The sequence below is a fragment of the Salvelinus namaycush genome, chromosome 33, assembly GCF_016432855.1.
Source record: "Salvelinus namaycush isolate Seneca chromosome 33, SaNama_1.0, whole genome shotgun sequence".
NCBI classification, from domain to species: domain Eukaryota; kingdom Metazoa; phylum Chordata; class Actinopteri; order Salmoniformes; family Salmonidae; genus Salvelinus; species Salvelinus namaycush.
In genome coordinates, this window is record NC_052339.1 from 27717792 (window position 1) to 27734124 (window position 16333).

Genomic DNA, 16333 nt, shown 5'->3' on the forward strand with positions numbered 1-16333 from the left:
ACCGCAACATGGATAGAGTCGACATGTGTTCGGTTAGAAATTAAAAGAAAATACGTTTATCACCTCCACGCGCGCACGTGTTGCTCGTTTTGTTGTTGTTGGTGTGCCTGATGAAGATGAGTTCATCCCGAGGAGTTTACATAAGTAGGAAATAAACAGATGATAAATAAACCGTGACCCCAATGCACGTAAGGGAATCTGGTAGACTGTGTGTAAGTAATGATGTTACAGTAACCATCAGATTTTATCCTGATACAGTTTCATTTTGAATGTGAATATATATTTTACAACCAACTGACAGAGCCAACTTATTGACATGTTGTAATTCAATAAGATTTTTCATTTAGATTAGTATTTATACATGTAAAAATTGTAACACGTTAGCAAAGTTATATTGTTGACCTCGCGGAGTAGGCCTATCCACAACAGTTAGCCAATATAAAAAAAGTTGCTGTTGTACCCTTTTCTCTCATATGTTCAATGCAGTGAGACCCAAATGCAAATTCACATGAGACCATTACCTCTACTTCAGGTAGGTTTATACACCCGGTCAATTGCGCATGCGCCACCAGGTGGCACACACGGTTTTTATGGCCAGGTGAGGTAATCTCGCTCAGCACAGGTAAAAGCTCAAATTGTTTTAGGGACCGAAGGCTCAATGAGATTACACGACATGCAAGCTACCATATCAGGACAGATTGAAGAAAAAATCATGTCGATAATTGGCAAAATGGGAGATTGGCAGGTATGTGTTGTTTGTTTCAAGACAAAAGGTGTTATTGAACGTGTGCATACTACAGGAGTTTAAGCTAATATGTCGAATTTATGGACACTATTGGGGAAATGCATTGGCCATAAACGATTGCCTTGTAGAATTAGTAGCACTATCTTTAGCCTAAATATAAATAAAGTTATATTCTATAGATATTGTTTAAATTATTTTCACTTGTACAGTGTTAGTTTTCCTCAAACGTTAATAATGTTCCCATTTACCCCTGATTAACAATACCGTATTGGCTGTTGTGCTAACTTTGGGAAAGTCTGTTTAACATGATGCATAGTACCTAGGCTATACCGCTCAAGCAATTTAAGAATATAGAAAACCGTCCCTTATAAAGAAGCAAAGAATAGCCTATATGGAATGTGTGAACAGTATATATTTTTTCAAACATCTATTTGAAAGAACCGTGCTCACACATTTTGTTTTGCTTTGTTTAAAAAAAAGTGTGAATACAAAATCAATTAAAATAGCACAGTCTTACATAATATACTCCAACTTTTCATTTTATATGATAATTCGTCTCTTCGATGGTAAATAACCAACACTTGAAATAACATATACAAAAGGTATAGCTCGCCTAGGACTTGTGGTTCTTGTCATCTCAAAGTTCGAAACAAATCTATCCGATCGATGTATTACTGTGTATGTTGCATGTTGGCCTGGTGAAAGGGTTTTTAAATAATAATTCAATGTAGATTTTGAAACAGAACGTTCTAACGCGGTGAAAATGAGGTCGGTAACACAAGCCATGGTGAGATTTAGGTTTCACTCTCCGAAAGAACACCACCTCTAAAATCAACACCGCAGCACACACACACATCCCACGATTTCTAAGGCACTTTTACCTAGACGATAGTTGTCATTGTGAGCTAGTTTCATAGGTCCTCTCTCTAATAACAACTAGTTATAAAGGTACCCCACCAAAAAATGGTAATCTGTAGTTGGCGACCTGGTTCTTGACCCGAAACCCCTGGTGCTCAACTTCGCCGGCGACGGGTCTGAGACCAAATACTTTAGATCCTCATTCACATTAAACAAGCTATTTTGTTGTGTTAATTATTTACATTCCAAAAACAGCGCTCTTCCATGTCGTCAATGGAGCTGTATAGCTACTTTAGAGTGGTCCCTCTTTTACATGACAGTGACAGAATAGCTTCTCAGTGTCTCAATACATCTAAAACAACAGTTTACGAAAATCAGGTATTAAGAGAATAGTAGAGAGAGAGTATTTGGCATAGTGTGGCACGCTCTTCAGGGCAAGTTGAAGATACAGAGACTGATTATACCATAGGTTAGGCCAGGCCATGTGTGTGTGTGAGCTGATGCGAGTTGTTTTTATGAAGTTGTTTCATAAAAAATATTCTCATGAAACAACATCTGCTAAAACGGAATATGCAAGAAAAGTGAAGCAAATTAATATAAGATATAACACGTAATTACCCAATTATTACTTTGATCATATCCATCATAATAATGAACGTTCACACTTCTGCCTAGGCGCAGGGTTTGTTCTTGCCCTTTTGTCATATGTAATGCTTACGCTCAGTTCGTGCTGTATATTGTCATTGAAGTAGGGAGAAGTAAATACATGTGTAGTCTCTCTCCAGTTGTACCTGTGTTGTCCATTGGTGTTGGGCAGATGGAATCAAGCGGCTGTTGATATGCTAATGAGGGAATGCGAATGTTAGTACAGTGGTGCGCGAGCCTTTTACTTCCACCATTAGAGGGAGATCTCAGAGCGCAGACAGCCAAGTTCACCTAAAATAGTTTCAGCTAGAGCACAATTCACTGTGTAAAACAAGGAGAGGCGCTCTCAAGACCCACCACAACCCATGAAAATGCTTTGGAAATTAACTGACAATATAAAATATGAAGATTACGAGGTAAGAGGCTCATGTTTGATTTATTGCAGTTTTCATGTCATTAATGGCGTGCAGTTTTATTTGTATTTCGTCAAAATCTGGAATTGTTTTGACATTTGTCTGGAAACATATTTAATTCAACTGAAGGATATAAAGATGCATACTGGTTTATTTCATATGTTCGATATGTTTCTATATTGATATGGAGTCATTACAGTTTTTATTGTGTAAAAATATACATTTGACAGTTTCAATATTTATAACGCAAATATTGTCATAAATATCATCATCATAACAGTCATATTAATAATCATAATCATACATTTTCAAAGCAAGGAAGTTGATTAATACTTGTCAAACCTGATGCACAGGCAATAACAGAGACAAATATGTTTATATAATTTTAAACGAAACTGTGTAAAATAGGATTTATCAAAAATCATTGCTGAACAATGAGTAAAATGTAGGCCTATACATCTAATGTAAGATAATGTACTTAGATAATGTAAGATAATGTATTTAGGGACACATACTCAACATGCATTTGCTAACTATCATCGAAAAAGTATGTTTAAAATAATGTGTTTAAATTTATAATAAATTATGGGATGCCTATCCCTAATATTCTTATGAAAGAAGTCGGTGCATTTCAAGCCCTTAGCTCGTGCACAGGCTGCGTGGTTGTTGTTATAGCACACAGAAAGTTTAGCAGTCATATCAGGCGGTTGTTTAGGAGCGGTGGAGCCAGTTGAACATGTTTCTGCCCGGGTCAGGAGAAGGAATATAGTCTCGTCAAGACCCGGGAAGAAACGCAGGGCTTGAATTTGTGATTATCTCAAACCCAGTTTAATTTACGGGTAACATACCCGTTTCTGTTAATATAAATCAGTGTTACCTACACGGTGTTTTCATAATGTGGACTCTTTCGCTGTTTTGTCAAAACGATCGCGTGCAAATAGGTTAGTAGGGGAAAATAAATGTCATAAGCGTGTGAGGTGCGTATCCGTATGAGAACTTTGTAATATATTTGTTCCGAGTTAAAGTTAGCTTGGATGGCGTAGTTTGAAGTGGTTAATAACCGAGGATTCATTCATTGGAGATATTCGGGAAGGGCCATGGAACGCGAGGCGTCGGAATCTGAATTGGAAAACAAAGGCGAGCAGACAACCGCCCTCTGAACAGTACAAATGTGCCAGCCGAGATGCCCTCAGCGTTTGCTGGATTTTCACACGAATCAGAGGGGCACATTGTTTCTTTCCATGGGTCTTCCTCTCTCTCTCTCTGGTCACCCCTTCATTCTGTCTTTCTTTCACTTTTGTTTGCCCTCGAACCTTTTAAACCCCTCCCCCCCTCTCTCTGATTCGTCAGACTCAAGAGAATCTCCCTCTTTTTGTCTCCCGCTCTCTCTCCCCTCCTCACTCACTCCCTCTTTCTCTCCTCATCTCTGATTAGATATACTGATTCCTCATTCAATGGACGTCATTTAGTGCAGACTCTGCCTTGAGTTGGTTCCTTGCTTCACGCTCGATTTCCGACCATTCTACCCTTATTAAGAATTCGTGTAGCCTAATATTAATAGTCATGAATATCTGCTATTAGGAGTCCAAGGGAAGAAGCAGCTCTTTGCTAATAGAGCTCAAGCGAAGGAACAGCAGTGATAGAGGCAGACGACGGAACAGGGATACAAGAAACTTTAAACATAAATCCACAAGACCAAACACTGCATTTTAGAATCGAATGAAGGATAGTGGGAATTTAACCAAATTCTGATGGATTATCGTTCTTCGCTGATGCTTATCTGAACATTGGGCTACGTGATCTTTCAATATTGTTGTTGCTGGCTTTATTTTGTTTACTCGTAAATTATCGTTGATTTGTCAACGTTTTTATTCAGAAAAATATATTTTGAATCGCTCGAAAATCTTCGCAGATGTTAGTGCACAGTTTTTCCGCGATGGTAAGTTGGTCTCCTTGGCAAAGACTGAGATAGGCCTAGCATTCAGACTTCGATTGGTGCATTTATTTAAACAAATTGTTTTGCTAAGATAGCATCCAGACAATTTAAGCCAAACCAATACGGATGCAACATTGCTCTCAAATTTTACATCAGTATCGAAATATTCCAACTGTAGGCCTATTCATTTATTTATTTTTCGAAAACGATCAAAGACGAATGTATTATTGGCCTACAGTAATTATCACTGTTATTATTGGTATCATTAGTATTACTATCATTATTATTAGGCTATTATTCATCCGTTCAACAGGGATCTGATTTAATTCAATATTGCCGATAGTTGATTTAATGTCAACCAACAAATTTGGATACACACGCAATAGGCCTGATGGTAGGTGACAGTCCATAAAAGTCCCTGTGAAAACGGGTAAAATGGAGGGTTGGTGTATAGGTTTAATTTCTCCGATTCCTTTTTCCTGCAGGATCGTCACGACGGTACCAGCAATGGGACAGCCAGACTACCTCAGCTGGGAGGCGTGGGCCAGTCTCCGTATAGTGCTCCTCCGCTCTCCCATACCCCAAACTCCGACTTCCAGCCACCGTACTTTCCCCCACCCTACCAGCCCATCTACTCACAGTCTCAGGACCCCTACTCGCACGTCAACGACCCCTACTCCCTCAACTCCCTGCACGCTCAGCCGCAGCCACAGCACCCTGGCTGGCCTGGCCAGAGGCAGAGTCAGGAGAGCAGTTTGCTGCACCAGCACCGCGGCCTGCAACATCAGCTCTGTAGAGAGTACCGGAGAGAAGTGCTCCTGCCGTCGGGCCACGGACTCGATACGGGACTCTCAGATTCTATCCCAATCCATGGAATACATCACTCTTTAGAAGATGTTCAGGTAATTCAGCATTATTTGGTAATTATATTATTATTACTATTACATTATTACTTTCACATTATTGATATTATAATCATAATAACTGTTGTTATTATTATTTTATAATTACGATTTATAAATTATTATTATTACACGCGTAGCCTTCTATTAAAGTTTGCTGCTGTAAATTGGCAGCTCTGTGGCCTACATTTTTTGACTCAATTTTATAAATTCAGAAATAGCAAAAGATTATGCCCGGAATTGAATTCAATTGACAGAGGCCTTTTTATATGAATGTATCAACCGCAATTTGATTTTACAAACACCTTCGAGTCAAACATTTTATACAAGCCTACTTGCATGGATTATTCAGTCTATATTTTCTAGCTGTGTTTGCACGTTATTAGCCTTATTAGAGATAATTTGTTTACCCCCTCCCTCCACTTAAAATATACATAGTGTTATAAATAACACTTACCCTAAACTAAACAGATCTAAACTGCAGCTCTGAGGACTATAATTTGATCTCAAACCACTCTCACAAAATGGATGGTATACCACGATTGTTGATTCATGTACCCTGTCATTTTTTTGACGTGATTCTGGATATCCTCCCTACATATTTAATTTAATTGTGCTCATTGACAAGACTCGTTCAAGTCCGGATACGAGCGGGGGTCTGTGAGCTATAATACAATAGTCCACTCGGGAGTTTTACACATGAACTGAGCACCATGTTTTAGATGAAGTTCCATCGCTCAGCGGGTAATACGAAGAAACGGAAAGTAAAGGGTCTATCTATAGTCAGGAAGCGTTTTGTTTTATTGAAAACAAAGGCCCAATCTCTAATTAGTGTGCACGGCTTGTAATACCACCGTTATTCCTAATATAATTAATATTTATTCATAAGTAGCCAATCTGTGGATGGAATCAGGTCACGATTATGAGGCATTATTTAAGTCTGGTTAAGTCTATTGGACACGACGCACCCTGCCCAAAAGCTATAGACAATAACCCTCACCCTTTATTGAAAATAATAACAGGTAACCTATAGGCCCCCCATATTGTCTGATTGTGGGCTACACGCCAGCCTTTTGCAAACAGCATGACATGTAAGATTAATTCCATTGTATTCTTTATTAAATAGTGTTTGTGCATCTGTGTGTTGCAGCATATTGAGGATCAAGGAATTCACATCCCAGACCAGACTGTAATTAAAAAAGGTAAGCAATTTCCTTCGAGATGCCATGCATGTTTGCACAAGCGGAACACCACACCAGTCCACCACTCTGCTCGGGAGCTCGGTGCGGTAGCTAAGGCTTCACTGAACCAAATGGATTAATGCGCAGTGTTTTTTAATACATGAGCTCGAGTGCATCAAACTAACTGCACATGTTTAATCAATGAAGGCCAATGTCAGCATTTCAAAGTAGTCAGATGCGAATATGCCCTATATAGGTTATGCTGTATCCTATAGGTTTTAATGTGTTGCATCCTTTTCGCTCGATATCGTTTATAGGCCTATAGGCTACCCACTGTCCACGTCATTTCAACCCCAAAAATCTATGCGATGATGTCAACGTGGAAAACTGATATTATTTGAAAAAAGTAATCAACATAAGATGTAATCAACATAAGATATATATATATATATTATATGTGATTTTTTTTTAACCCAACTTTGAACCTAAATCCAAATACTTTTTTTATGTTGATTTCACGTTGAATTCACGTTAGATGACAACGCAACCAAATGTAAATCAAAGCTAGACGTTGAAGTGACGTCTGTGTCCAGTGAGTAGTTCTCTTTGCACTGCGGGAGCAAGTCGAACATGGCAGTTGTTAATGCTGTATGTATTCTGCTGTATGTATCAAGATGATACCAGATCCTGCATCAAGGTGCGAACAAATCTCAACCTGTAACAATAGGCAAGGTCTCTAAACCATTTATAGAGTCCAATTCCATCAATGTTTTACATAGCTGCGGTTGTTTGTGGAATAATGCGTTCAGGGTTGCAGTATATAGACGGGCCTAGCATAATAGCGTGTGAATTGACTTGTTTTCTTCTATACTACAAGACCATTTCGGGCGTCTGAGACCTACTTCATGGTGAGGTTGAATGTTACTCCTCTCGCCATGTAGAGTCTTTTGTCAAGTCAAATTAGTTGCGCTGAGGATGAATCTTGAGAGATGCTCTTTCCGCGTCAGCATGATAATTGGCTCTTATATTAGTAATCTCAAGAGTTCGTTTAGCTTCTATTGTCTCTATTAGCCTCCCCTGAGCTCTTAATGTCACAAGTGATCTATCCAAAAGGCTAGTCCCTTTGTCTCCGGTTCCTGCACACAAAACGGTAAACCCTGCAAAGAGAAATCACACGCGCGAATGTATTTTTGAGGGGGACCATGGATATTTGAAAATCAGCTTCTCTCAGCGTGATGTGTGTGTGATGTGTGTATATTGTACATTTGCAACATAGAGAGTGCGCGTGTGTCTGTATAAATGTGCCACGTTTCAGAGGTCAAATGTAATATATAGCCCATCCTAAACAAATATATGGTTTAAAAGCCTTAAAATACGATCAAATCGTTTTTAGAAATGGTTAGCCCTTTGTGCAGAGGCCTAATAACACCAACAAGAAAACAATACATATATTAATGTTATTATTAGGCCTGTTTATATAATATGTTATGATTCGTGTTAATATTATCATTATGATTTGGCCTGTCATAGCCTACCCTATGCCCATTGTTTGAATTGTGTGTAGACCTCTACACCCACACTGCGTTTGATATTAATCTCATATGGTTAAGGGTCTACATTGAATGAGATTCACTGAACTTTGGTCTTTGTGTGCCCTAGGTCCAGTTTCTTTATCCAAGAACAATAATGTCTCCACCATTGGGATAAATAAGGACGGTCTTTTTGGCGGTGTGGTAAACCCCAACGAAGTGTTCTGCTCTGTTCCGGGTCGATTGTCTCTGCTTAGCTCCACATCAAAGTACAAGGTCACGGTGGCGGAAGTGCAGAGACGACTTTCGCCGCCTGAGTGCCTCAACGCGTCACTGCTGGGCGGGGTGCTGAGAAGGTGAGCCGGACTTTAATGTCTCTCCTAATTTTTTATCCCACGAATAATTAAAATCGACCAAGCGTGACACCTGCATTTAAAACAGCCCGAACGGCAGACTGTTAAATTCCATATTAACTTTACGCACACACTGAATTTGTTTTCTCGCAATGTAGCCCACAAATTAATGTAGGCCTATTGGCCTTACCCTCAACCCTCTAACACATGTTTAAGCACATCACATAGGCCTACACCAAAAGTAAACTACTGTAATGTTTGGTCTATTGATTCTAAGCTAGACGCAAAGCCAGTATTTTGTCTCTATATTGTGTATTTACTAAAGCAGTTTCAGTGAGTTGACAATGCATAGCCTATATTGACACGCAAACAGGCCTATAGACACCGATATATAGTTACAGAAGCACATGAAAGAAATACGATGCCAAATAGATAGTTATCTCTTTGATTAAATAATATTCATTCAACTCTTTTTGGATCAGATAGTGTGTCCAATTGAGGGTTGAAAAAATATTGAACATGCCATTTTATAAATTAGCCTATTCATACAAGCTATTTTTACTTTCTTGTTACAGAGCCAAGTCTAAGAATGGCGGAAGGTCCCTCAGAGAGAAATTGGATAAAATTGGATTAAATCTACCTGCAGGTAGACGCAAGGCTGCAAACGTTACCCTGCTGACGTCACTAGTTGAAGGTAAATTGCATTGTAAATTATCTGAATTCCGGTTCCGGCGATAGCAGGTGCTTTGAACGGTTTCAGGGGGAACATTCGAAATCAGTACGTTAGTGTAATTTGGGCCGACTTTGCCTTGCAAACCAATAATGCATGAAGGATATCTGTGTATTTTTGAGAGAGATGATGATGATGGTAATTATTCTAGAGGCTTTACGCAACATTGGCCTGTGTATTTAGCCTACCTGTGTGCAATCCTCTCTTTGTAAAAGTGCATGGGCCTAAGGCTAGGCTACTACATTGTGAGGTAGGAGTCGGTTAGCCTTGCTGGCCTAGTTTGTGCCAGATGAATTAGGCTCGCTGTTGAAGCCGGGTTATGGGCATTTGCTTATTTATTGTCTAGCGGGAGTGTGGAGCTGTTTCACCTCTGGCAGAAGTGGATCGATTGATTTATTATATTGATTTATTTTAGTGGCTTGTTATCATGATCATTGTTATAAGGCGTTTATTATTATTAAGCTAGTACTAGTAGGCTAGTAGTAAGAATACTAGTAGGCCTAGGCTACTACCAGGCTACAGCCACTGTTATTGGTCTACTATTATTTACACTGGGCTCGTTCTTTCTCTGTGATGGAAGTGGAACTGACCTATGCAGGAACTATATGTTGTGAGCCTATTAAATAATATAAATGAGTCATTTTCGGTGTACTGTGATGATGGCATTGGATATTGAATAAAGAAATGTTGCTTGCAAAGTTGAGCCGTCATTATTCAACGCTGTGGTATTTGGTGAGCTGTGGGTTTTAAAGGTGAAAGCATGGGATGGTTCATTGGTTCCTCTTAATCATTACAGCCGAAGAGTGAATGCAATATTCATTGTGCTTCATTGAAATTTGGTGCTGTATGGTAATGAGGCTGAACAAATGTATGATTCTTTGCGATAAGGGGAGGGGGGGGGGGGGGGGGGGGTGAAGGCTCTCGGTTATTTAGTGAAAAGACTATGCTTTTTTTCTGAAGTGCTGTTATTGTTTATGATCCGCTCCATTTTATGGAAACGACAAAGGAGTTTACTGGACTTGAGCTTTGATGATAATTGTCGCGCATGCGTTCTTCTGGAGTTGAGATTTATGTCAGGAAGCCCCGCAGTAAAAACCCAACTGTTTCAGGAAATTAAAACCAAAATCAACAAAAAAGGCAGACCTCAATGGAATGAACCTATAATTCTCAAAGCTAAAGTATGTCGGAGCGAGATTTACGTATATAGCCTTTTAAAATTGCTTTCCTATATCGTATAATCTGCTGGACTTTCAATAATGTTTAGGGATGGCTAATCGATGTCATGGTGATGTGCATGGCGCTATTTATAACATTGTTGTAGTGTTTCCCTGATAGTGAACTCTTCTCTCAAAAGGACGTATGGTACCTGACTTGTATTAAATAACATTTAATTTTGTTACATAATGTGAAAGAAGGAATGCTACAGGTGCTATATAGCCTACTGCTTTAGACATGGATACGAAAATAAGGCCTTCTCTTTGGCCGAAGACGTTCATTAGATTAATCATCTGTTAAGTGGAAGTGTTAATTGGTCTATATTTGATGTCACCAATTCAGAGCAATATATTATACACTCAATCCATTATTTCCTTCTTAGGCGAAGCAGTGCATCTTGCCAGAGATTTTGGTTATGTATGCGAGACTGAGTTTCCAGCCAAGGCAGTAGCGGAATATACAAACCGCCAGCATTCCGACCCAAACGAACACGTCCAAAGAAAAAACATGTTATTGGCAACGAAGTAAGTGTTACGTTATCACATTTCGTATGTCCCAAAAAATGTTTTCAAGTCATTCTCATGTTTACATCGACAGTGTTTGCAAACACAAACTCAAATGGATGGTCGTTTTTTGTAGGCTTTTTGATAGGTTTCACATGGATTTCAGAAGTGGTTCATTTATGGCATTGCTATTTGGGTTACATTGTAGTATTTTTTCCACTAATTAATTGCATTCTGAATGAATGTGACACATTACAACTGACCAACAAAAATTATTGGATAAAAATGAATCGACTAATGTCAAATTATTTTAGCTTCTAATGCGCCGGATAAGTCATCACGTGATGTTATGCACGCGACAAAATGCTCAAATTAACAAACACTTTTGGAACTCCACCCTGTCAACTAACTGAATTTAAAATCCCAACTCTCTGTTTCATTTGATTCATGCCAATCATGTTTACAGTGGTGCATAAGCATGAAATTAAACACGTGGACGAATCGGCCTATATTAGCCTATCCAAACTGGAGTGTACTGTCATTGGTCGGTCTATTGAGCAGGCCTCATCCACACGCAACCATTTTGTTTGCTGTGATTGCGTTTGCGTTGACACATAGCTGGTTCTACGCCAACATAACCTTTCCCCACTGCATTAAAACATTTCGACACTACAGTAGGCCTATCACACGTAGCCTATAGCCTATAGCCTAAGTCACTTTGAGCAAATATGTTGTGCTAACAACTATATCAATTCTATCAAATTAATAGGATTTTTGGCCAACTCTTGTATACTGAATTTATATTAGGGGCAGACTGGCATTATGATTGTAATTAACACATATATTGTCTCCCCTTTTAGGCAAATATGCAAAGAGTTCACAGACCTGCTTTCCCAGGACCGTACTCCCTTGGGGAATTCTCGACCACAACCTATTCTTGAGCCAGGGATTCAGAGTTGCTTGACCCATTTCAGTCTCATTTCTCACGGATTCGGGACCCCGGCCATGTGCGCGGCCCTCACCGCCCTCCAGAACTATCTGACCGAGGCGATTAAAGCCATGGACAAAATGTACCTGAACAACAACAGTCACTCAGACAGCGGCACTAAAGGCGGAGACAAAGATGAAAAGCACAGAAAGTGATTCTCACCTGAAAGCCCAAATATAAATATTCTAAATACATATAGATACTATTGATCAAGTAAACTGGCCACTTCCTGATCTCGCAATGATTTTACATGTTTGTTTTTAATACCATTCAACTTTGGATTTTCGGAAAGCGACGTGCAAGATGCCCATCATAATTCATGAGAAAAAAATTGCTGAAAGGCGCAAAGGAACAGCTCCAGAGAGAGAAAGGTCTTTGCCACATGGAGGACTTTTTATGTAGGCCTGCTCCCTCTTTTTATGAGCTGCAACGGACTGAAATCCAGCGACCATTATATCTCAATTTACGATTGTAGCCGTATGACAAAAAGAGGCTAAAAGAGGATGAATTCTTATCAGTATTGTGAATAATAAACTTTGAAAAATCCACATTTACATGTCATGACTTCAGTTGCAGACTCGCATTCCAAATGACCAACTTGAACTTTCAACACGATTCACGGTTATATAAGGGAATCTGTGTTCATGTATGTATATATTTATTTATCTGTAATTTAATGGGAATTGTAAATATGGTGCGTCTGTTGAAACTTATTTTTTATTTATCTGTTGCCTCCTGTTTTAGTGGGTTTAAATATTCGGTTAGTTCTTCATGTGGTTTTATGGTTCTTAGAAAACAGAAGTTTGGGATATTTTTTTTCTCTGGGATATTTCAATTCAGCCTTCTTGTAGCATGTTGAGGCGACATTGAAGCAAGTGAACAAATGTAATAGAAATAAACCTCCATTTCTCTCTATCATCCTTATTCTATTCCGGTTTTTTGTTGTTGTTGAAAAGAGCATACGCGATATCCTGATAAGAACTCTTTTGTGTTTCTACTTTCTTGTTTTTATACAAGATTTTATGTGTTGTGCCAATCAGAATACGTCTCACCTCTTGTTCTTCCCTTGAAGCACCATAAAAGCAATAAATGGATATAGTCTTTAGATTATTTTTTTTATGTTCGAAGAAATTCAAAACATTTGGGACCACCTGATATCTTGTATGTCCAAATTGGAGGCGGTTTTAGCTGTATTGTATAGACCTCTGCTGGCAATAGTTCCCATGCCTGTCAATGTATTATAGTCCTTTGTTGCCCAGAAAAAAATAAATATTTGATACGCTTCATGTCGATTTGTATTCATATCTTTTAATTTTTTTATTCAGTGGTTGATATACGCCCGGGTGTATTTTCGTTCTTGGCAGTTTTTTTCCTATTCAGCACGGTTACAGTAATTGCGTTTAACTGTCCCCTGACAATTGCTCCTTGCAATAAGCAGCTGAACCCATTGTTTCCCTCAAGTAGGCTATAGTAAAAAAAAGAAAAAAACACACATATACTTTCAACTCATAGTTCATAGCACAGGATCATTCAAAACCGCAACGGAGCTTTTTACCCTGCCAATTGACACAGAAAACAATGAATACATTGGTTTGATGCGTGTGTGAAGCGCCAGCCCTCAAGCGAAACCGTTGTTTAAAATCAGTGAGATGTACACGGCTGTGTTGAAGGTTATTACACTTGCCATTCCCTACCATTCTGCTTTTTTTGTTTCTTTCAAGATATGCATCAAATAACTTTTTTTTTACTACTAGGCTGTCTGTAATTATTGGTGTTGTTTGACAGCGTTCAGTTGGAATACAACTTATTTCAACTGCATTAAGTTAATTGATATGGCAAATAAGTCGGAATGTGGATATCTGTTATATTTGGTCACATCTCTACCGTATAGCCCATAGGCTTCGTTTAAGTCATATCCATGCAGATGATCACGTGTGCTGCTGCTAATACACCAGATGTAGCCTTGTTTTACGTGCAAAAAGGCCATGGGAACATTGCATTACATAACGTAATTCAAATTGAGTTTGGATTGTGTATTGATGGCATGCACCTCGAAATCAATATACTTGATGCATGGAGTCTGTGGATGTATATGAATATGCTATGTCTGTGCTCTAGATCTCCTTTTCACGGTCACGTTCTAGTCTAGAGCGTTCTAGCTTCGTCTTCTCTTTCTCTAACCCAGACAGTCTGTTTTCAAATAAGGTGAATGAAGCCTAACTGTACACGTCCTTGGCATAATTGCGATGCAGTGCTGTGGCAGGTGAAGCGAGCCATGGTCTGTCAGGGCTGTTTTTGTTGGCTGCATCTCAGATTGTGTGTGGGATCCTAACCCCAGGCACAATAGCTCACTCATAAAGAGGAATACCCGGCTGCTCCTTCCGTAGAAAAATAGTCACAAGGAAAACAATTGTATGCTTATTTATGCATTTGTATTAGGAAGCACCTTACGTGTGTCATTAATGCTAATGTTATTTAATAAATGAAAACAGTTTTTGAGAGCGAAACGAAAGCATTATAGCCTAAATTTCTTTCACAATGGCTGCTGTCGAAAGCTATAGGCCATAGGCCTGCCTATCAAGGCATGATACAGGAAATGCCATTGCCCCCATTTCTTTAAAAAAGTGTTAAGCTAAAAATAATATGTATTTATTTCGTTTGTTTACGTTGATACAAACATGTCATTTACATAGGCCTATACGTTTTAACACAAATGTTGCCATAATTTGATCATAAACAGGTAGAACTAGTTTTACATAATGCCTTACAGCTAAAGTAATTTACAACAACGAAGAGGCCTGCAAGTTTTACAGGCAGTCAGCAATACCCAACTGAATTTGTCTAATTCAATCCGTAACCCCTGGTTTCAGCTACATCAATTACACTTGATTCCACTATAATAATTAATACGTGTGTCTGCTATGTACTGTTCCCGAGTTGTTATTAAATAGCCTATTGTTAAATGGTAAAATATATATAAATATATTGATCAGATATTCCCATGCACTCTTGATTGCATAGGCTATACACGAACATGCAGAAATACAACGCGCGCATGTATGCATGCTCTCGGGCACGGGCACGTTTATCTGACTGTAGTCGGAAACTATTTTGATGAGATGTTGTTGGGAGCTATTGCTGAGCTAGCACTAGTGTCTTCTGCAACGACCCGTTTTTTCAAAAAACACAAGACCAGAGTAGACTCCAACATCTTTCTTGGCAGTAGAAGACTTTGCGATGGCTGATCTTGCAATAGACTAAAGACTGTTATTAGTGGCTATAGCTATGGTTTGATTTTCGGTGCTGAGTCCATCCTCTTTTGATTCCAGTTTTAATGCATGAAATAACAGAATGTATTTAATCGAACATTCAAATGTAACTGGCCCCAAATACAAATTCAATGGTTAACAAACCTAAGCAATTATGAAATAATAGTCTAACACTGGCTTAAAATAATGAAAATTGCATTTTAATGTATTTGCATCAGATCAACAAACGTAATGTATCAAGTGCAACTATGGCTTTGAACCAGTTTCCATAACGATGAAACGCTGTACTGCTTTGCCATGTGTTGTATAGCCTACACAAGGAACCTCGATGGTCCTTATATTGACCTCTGAACTGAAAACCTGTTGTGTCAAGCGTGCACACAGTATAACATTCCATCTGCAACATGCAAACAATGTATATACAATATTTGGAGAGTTTACCATGTACAAATGTGTTTATATATTTTAATTTATTATAGTTCCTGTATGGACACATCTGTTTCATCAAATTGCCAATTTCTTTATATCTTGTTAACGACGAATTCCAAACTGCAGGTCACTCGACAAGTAGCCTAGCCTATAGGCTAGATACAAATGTGTTGTATGCATATAGGGTTCACTCAAATGACAGATGAAACGGGGACCGGTGCAATCGAATTATGTGACTATGTTTGCAATGAAGCGCAAAATGGCTAATTGTCGTCAAGTCTGACATCAAACCTCATTTCGGTCTCAACACCCCTCTCCACTTACCTCACCCCACTGTGCGAGCCGGGCCTCAAAAGCCACGAAAGGTCATGGACTCCACCAAATCGTTCTTGATTACTTGAGACATCAGCTAATCGATTAGAAAACATTAACTGACTTTGAATAAACAAAATTACTTCTGAGTAAGTGGAAAAGCCGATATTTCCAACGCAATATGGGTCATTCAGAAATTAGAATAGGTGTTTGATGATTATTGAGGCGACAACTTTGGAACCACACACACGCACACACAGCCACGCACGCAGGCACGCACGCGCATACAAAAAAAGCCTAGAGATATAGGCCCAATGTCTCAAAA

At 38.9% G+C, this 16333-nt stretch overlaps 1 protein-coding gene across 4 annotated transcripts; it reads left to right on the forward strand.

Annotated features, from left to right (window-relative positions):
* Nucleotides 1-712: 712 nt before the first annotated feature.
* LOC120028110 (transcription factor AP-2-alpha-like) lies at nucleotides 713-13284 on the forward strand. Of its 4 annotated transcripts, none has more exons than XM_038973288.1 (7): nucleotides 713-745; nucleotides 5083-5499; nucleotides 6650-6701; nucleotides 8340-8565; nucleotides 9138-9256; nucleotides 10890-11031; nucleotides 11871-12153. In XM_038973288.1, the coding sequence occupies exons 1-7, from the start codon at nucleotides 713-715 to the stop codon at nucleotides 12151-12153; spliced, it is 1272 nt and encodes a 423-aa protein (XP_038829216.1). The 4 variants fall into 4 exon arrangements, with proteins under 4 accessions (XP_038829216.1, XP_038829218.1, XP_038829215.1 ...); XM_038973290.1 differs by lacking the exon at nucleotides 713-745 and adding an exon at nucleotides 2571-2664; XM_038973287.1 differs by lacking the exon at nucleotides 713-745 and adding an exon at nucleotides 4195-4600 and having other exon boundaries at nucleotides 5083-5517; nucleotides 11871-13284.
* The last annotated feature ends 3049 nt before the right edge of the window (nucleotides 13285-16333 follow it).

Excerpts from the sequence above, each read along its gene's own strand:
- LOC120028110 (XM_038973290.1), top strand. The coding sequence starts at position 2,614 with ATGAAAATGCTTTGGAAATTAACTGACAATATAAAATATGAAGATTAC. Across the intron at positions 2,665-5,082 it reads TAAAATATGAAGATTACGAG|GATCGTCACGACGGTACCAG; the intron begins GTAAGAGGCTCA and ends TTTTTCCTGCAG. Across the intron at positions 5,500-6,649 it reads ACTCTTTAGAAGATGTTCAG|CATATTGAGGATCAAGGAAT; the intron begins GTAATTCAGCAT and ends TGTGTGTTGCAG.